Genomic DNA, 5,606 nt, shown 5'->3' on the forward strand with positions numbered 1-5,606 from the left:
ACTGTTATTACTGGAAGCCTTGCAAGTGTATGCAGCCATCAGCTTGGAAGCCTTTCATTCCTGGAAGCCAAGATTCACATCTGGCTTATTTAATAACCAGCTGACATGCTAAGGTCAGGTATGATGCTCACACTGCCCTGCTGTAATCATGCCTCTGGTTTTTTGTTTTTGAACTGTTTCATAACATGGATGTGTGGCCTATGGCAGCTTTAATTTAATGAGCTGCTCTTTGACACCTTTTCTGCTTTGTGTGCCTTGTACTAGGTTCTTGCTGAATCCAATCCTGGCCGTTATGGCTGCCTCTGGACTTGGTTTGATGAGCTCTATGCACTCCTGGACCTACTGCTCCAGCAGCATTATCTGTCCAAGTGCAGTGCTTCTTTTTCTGAAAACTTCTATAGCTTAAAGAGGACAGTGTTGGGACACAGCAAGGGGCCATGCTGGCTGGCAAGTGCTGGACTTCCAAAGCAGGAACACTGGAAGTCTCTCCTCCTCCTGGTTCTCATTCCTTACCTGAAAGGGAAGTTGGAGAAACTGGTCTCCAGCTTAAGAGAAGAAGATGAATATTCCATCCACCCTCCATCCTCTGCCTGGAAACGCTTTTATAGGGCCTTTCTAGCAGCCTACCCATTTGTAAACATGGCCTGGGAGGGCTGGTTTCTCATCCAGCAGCTCTGTTATATCCTTGGTAAGGCTCAACACCATTCGCCACTGCTAAGGCTGGCTGGTGTACGCCTGGTAAGACTGACAGTGGATGATATCCAGGCCTTGGAGAAGAAACTGGCTGCAGCTACTGCAAGCCACAGGTAAGTTATAAACTGGAATAATCTTACACAGTGGTACCCAGCCTTTTTGCCCTGCAGGCTAGACAGACAGTGCTCCAGCAAATGGGCCCAATCCAGTGTGCGGGACAGGCAAGACAGGGCCTGGTCCAGCTGTGTGTGGCAGGGAGAAGGGGGTTAGGGAACAGCCCAGCCTTGATCTGGGCCCATAGGTGTGGGTCAGCCCCAGTCTGGCCCTGGGGGGGGAGCATGGCCAACACCAATTTGGTCCACAGGGCTTGGGAATTTGGCAGCAGGGGAGGGGTAATAGTATTATTTGCCACTGCTCCCTCACCACCAAATTTGCCAACCCATAGGGAGCCCCCATGGGCCAGATGCCATGGCTCCATGGCCACATTTGGCCTGTGTGCTGGAGTTTATAAACACTCCTGGTCTAACACATTCAACATAGAGCTTTTGCAGTGCTTTGTGGGAATGTTTCAGGTTCTCTCTTTTCACAGATGGTTCTGTGAAATGAAACCATCAGTGTTAGAGATTAAGAGGGAAGGTCATAATGCACTTTAAATATAAATGAAATAGTTTCCTAGACTTCTTGTTGAAGTTAATTGCAGAGCTGCCTGGCTGGAAACATGCAAGGATAGTTGGTCTCTGACCTATTCAGCACTCGATGGCATTTCTGAGGCTGGTACCAAGGGAGATTGATGGCATCAATTATCTGTTCAGATGAGCAACTTGCCTTATTCAGACAGCAATGAATTTTGGGTACTGCTAACCTGAGCCTTCTGAAACACAGATCCCTGGGTGAAAGGTCCTGTTGTCTCTTGTCCTAAGTTCTTCTACCTCAGAAATGCAGTAAACCTAGATCTAAATTTTTCAAAGTGTTAAGAATTGCTATATTCCTCAGGCAGGCCAAGTTATACCTTCCTAGACTTATTTGCGTTAAGAATCTGGCTGATTCTAAATAGCTTTGTAAACATGTGATACACATGTAACGGAATTTTTAAAAAGTTAAATTCAATTGCAGAGGGTTGGAAGGCATCTCAGGGGTCATCCAGTCCAACCCTTGTCCAGTTGCAGGATTCACTCTTGCTGAACCATCCCAGTTCCCTACTGAACCTTTTCTTGTAAGCTTCCAGTGAAGGAGATTGTACAGCTTCCCTAGACAACTTGTTTGCTCTCTCTGCTTTTACAAGTAGGGTTGTTTTTTTTAAATGAAGTTTAATCAATATCTGTTTTGGTGTAGTTTAAGCCCACTGGCACTTGGGGATGCTCTGAACCTCTAGTACATAGCATCCAATTCTGTCTGTTAGCAATGTTGGTTTCCAGGTGGACAAATGTGTTGTACTAACTATCCATACCTCATCTCCCTGATACAGCATCAAGGAACAAGTGCATGCAGCAGTGAAGAAAGCATTGGGAGGTGTTGCCTTCTCTCTGTCCACTGGTCTCTCTGTGGGTGTGTTCTTCCTGCAGTTTCTGGACTGGTGGTACTCATCTGAAAACCAGGAGACCATCAAATCTTTGACTGCACTCCCTACTCCTCCACCCCCCATACACCTTGACCACGGCACAGGCTCACCCCTCTTACCAAAACTGAAGACAGTGTGTCCACTCTGCCACAAGATCCGAACCAATGACACTGTCTTGTCCACATCGGGCTTTGTGTTCTGTTACCGCTGTATTTATAACTACGTAAAGAATCACCAGAGATGCCCGATTACTGGCTATGCAACAGAGCTGCAGCACCTTGTCAAGCTGTATTCCCCTGAAAGCTGAAAGGACTGCACTCTGCCTGTACCTGACATACAACTTGGGTCTTACATAATCTAGGCTCTCTTACACCCTGAATACAATCTTTGTGTCAACACAGAAGACTGTCACGCAAGGCAGGAAAATGTATGGTGCCAGCTTATGACTAGTATAACTGGGCACTATGGCACATTTGGACTTTAATGGCAGTAGTAGTTTTTGCTGCCTTGCCCAAATTTTAACAAGCCTTGGCTTCATCCAGCCTTGGCTTCATCCAGTTTGAACACATTACAACAAGATTGTCAGGTTCAGCTACAACTATATGCTGTAATTATGGTTACCAGTGCCTTGAATACTGAAGTTGTAAAGTTACACTAAATAACATGGAATGCCCAAATGGATAACAAAGCGTGCATTTAGGAAAGATTAAAGAGACTATCAAAATCGGGAAGAGAGAAAAATCCTGCTTAAAGGCAGTAATTAGCTACTGAAGGTACTGGGCAGGAGATAGGGGGAAAAATCTTAGCCTCTAGATAAACTGTTTAATCACTCATTGCAGGGCTTCTTGAGCCTTTCTTAAACTCAGGGTCTTAACCAGCAATTTTGGTACCCTGAGCAGACAGCATCACAGTGTACATAGGTGCAGGCCTAGAGATACCTCTCCTCTGCTAATTCTTCTGCTCTTAAGCTTCCTCATGTTACCAGGCTACTCATTTTAGTATTGGTAAGTGTTCAGAGTGCCTATCAACCATTTATAAATTTAAGCTTTTTGCCTTTGGAAATGAGATTTACAAAGCAACCAATACAAGCATGAACTAAGGAGAAGATTCGCTGTCTGAATTAGGCTTATTCAGTATAGGCAGCAAAGTCCATTAAAGCAGGAATGGTGCCTGTTCAGTTTTTAAGAATCCTTGGATTTGCTGAAGTTGTCCTCTTATCTTGTTAGTAACAGTTCTTTCAGTAAAAAAAAAAAAAAAAAAAGCTGCATCTCTCCTGTTCTTGGCTATTAGGACTCTTGAAATCAGGCACTTGGTATCTGGTAAATTTCTGTTGTCTAATATTTGATAAACACATCTAAATACCATATTTGTATGAATTAGCTAAGGCCACAGCTACCTTCATCTTAAGATGTATATAGGCACAGTGGATGAAGATCCTGTGCATAAAACCTTGCATACTAGAAATAAGCTGAAGAGAGTGTCTTCATATTAATAAGGCACCAAAGCATCAAGTTACAACTGGCCAGACCCAATTTAAACCAGCCACACCTGTAGCATAACCTCATTTAGCAAGTTACACCTATTTCATCATATTGAAGGATTTGCTACATGAAGCTAGGGAATGCAGCGAAGGAGGATGTTATACTTTAAAGTTAATGCCTGCTTCAGAGTTTTGACCAATTTTAAGGAACAAATGTCTAAGGACAATGGTGATTTTCTATTGAAAGTGCTCTAGGGGCAGCAGTAAGCTATCCCAGTTAGTGTGGCATTAGACTAAATTGTAGAAACGCCAGTAAACTCCTTGCTGTCAATATGTGGTTTTAGATTAAGACCCAAGCCCCTTGTTACCCTCTAAGTCAAGGGTTGGCAATCTTTTAGTGCCAGTCTTCTGCTACTGCCCCAACCATTCATGCTTCATTCTCCCCACCCCACCCTCCCCATCCAACATAGCCTGTTTACTGGGTGCAGCTGAAAGGTATGCCAAACAGTAGTGGGGAGCAATGATTACAGGAGAAAGGACAAGCAGGCACTGGTGGGAGGTGCGAGAGCAGAAAGGCCAGGGATGGCAGCAGCAGGGAACTTGGGAATGCAGCCTCTTTAAATTAGCCCAGAGCTGCTATACCCTCCCTCATGTCTCCATCTTTCAATGCAAAAATACCTTATTAAAACATCAGATTCAACACAAGATGATCAACATTTTAAAAGGCTTTTAATAGAAGCTTACTACAGTTTCATATGTGGCATTAATTCATGTCTCCATTCTATCACTTATTTCAACAGTTTTTTTATCCTCCCTCTGAAAAATTTATACTCAAGGAAACCTGACTGGACAAACCTTTTTTGGATAGTCCCACTGATTTCAATGCAAGTCCTTATATACACAATGACTACAGGCCTGGGTCTAGAGTATACTGAAGAGTTTGGGGATGACATTTTATTTTTTCCAGGACCTTTTGTTTTCCAATAGAGCTGGTCTTTCATTTGTAGCAGAGGTGAAAATGGCTTCTATCTACCTGTCATAGCCCATGGGACAAATATCAAGGACAATTCAGTCACTGACATGTACCATCATAATTACGTTAATTATGTTTGTCATTAGCAGTATGCTTGGTCTTATGGACTTAGGTTAATTTTAAATCAGTGACTCATTATAGAGGTGATCTAAGATTTATCTAATTTAAAGTAAAGAGTGGAATTAGACTGGCTACTTTAAGTAAAAGTACATACATCTTGCTCTGTCCCTGGATCTTTTTTTCTAATGAAACTGCAACAATTCAAGTACAGTAAAAGCTTTGTTATCCGGCAGCCACAGGGAATGGAGGGTGCTGGATAACAAAATATGCCAGTTAACTGAGCGGCTCAAACTGGTGTCTGCCTGTTCAGGCCGCTGCGTCTTGGGTGTTGCCACCCCTCCCGTGGGCCCCAAGGGACAGGGAGGGGGGGGACCTGTGCAGGCTGCTATGCCCCGGGCCACGTGTGCTTGGTAGCACAGGCTGGTTTCCCCTAGGCCATGAGCCCTCCGTGAAACCAGAAGTGCCACAGTTCCCTTACAAGCCGGCATGCCGGTTAACAGAGTTTGCTGGCTTATAAGGTGCCAAATAACTCAGCTCTTACTGTACTTGTGAAATTGCTACATGGCTTTTGGCAGGGATGTTCAACTGGGGGTTAGCATTTCTCTTTACATCTTTCTTTTGGGCTACACTTTTTCTGAGTGGATGAAATGGAAGTAATTCTTAATACTATATACACACACACTTGTAGTACAAAGGCAGGACATAAGCAAAACATCTACATATTTAAATGACACTGAAACATTTGCCTACAAGTAACACAGTAAAAAAAAAAAAAAAAAAAG

The 5,606-nt window shown here is 43.6% G+C and overlaps 2 protein-coding genes and 1 long non-coding RNA gene across 5 annotated transcripts in view; 1 reads left to right on the forward strand and 2 right to left on the reverse strand.

The window, feature by feature from the left end:
- The window catches only part of PEX12 (peroxisomal biogenesis factor 12), a 13,072-nt gene extending 8,088 nt beyond the window's left edge, over nucleotides 1–4,984 (forward strand). The window contains exons 2-3 of the mRNA XM_019511523.1: nucleotides 265–806; nucleotides 2,159–4,984. Of these exons, the coding sequence (XP_019367068.1) occupies nucleotides 265–806; nucleotides 2,159–2,558 (942 nt within the window). The 3' untranslated portion in view covers nucleotides 2,559–4,984. The remainder of the gene's footprint in view (nucleotides 1–264; nucleotides 807–2,158) is intronic.
- LOC109293524 lies at nucleotides 1,145–2,460 on the reverse strand. Its single transcript, XR_002096330.1, has 3 exons — nucleotides 2,371–2,460; nucleotides 2,141–2,277; nucleotides 1,145–1,646 (listed from the first exon to the last, which is right to left on the reverse strand). It is a non-coding gene; the product is annotated as an uncharacterized LOC109293524 (long non-coding RNA).
- Nucleotides 4,442–5,606, reverse strand: part of LOC109293520 (general transcription factor II-I repeat domain-containing protein 2A-like) — a 6,194-nt gene continuing 5,029 nt past the window's right edge. For all 3 annotated transcript variants that reach the window (XM_019511522.1, XM_019511521.1, XM_019511520.1), the window contains exon 3: nucleotides 4,442–5,601. The gene's annotated coding sequence lies outside the window, so the exon portion shown is untranslated. The remainder of the gene's footprint in view (nucleotides 5,602–5,606) is intronic.

The sequence above is a fragment of the Gavialis gangeticus genome, unplaced genomic scaffold, assembly GCF_001723915.1.
Source record: "Gavialis gangeticus isolate Ggan-Ray unplaced genomic scaffold, GavGan_comp1, whole genome shotgun sequence".
NCBI lineage: Eukaryota > Metazoa > Chordata > Crocodylia > Gavialidae > Gavialis > Gavialis gangeticus.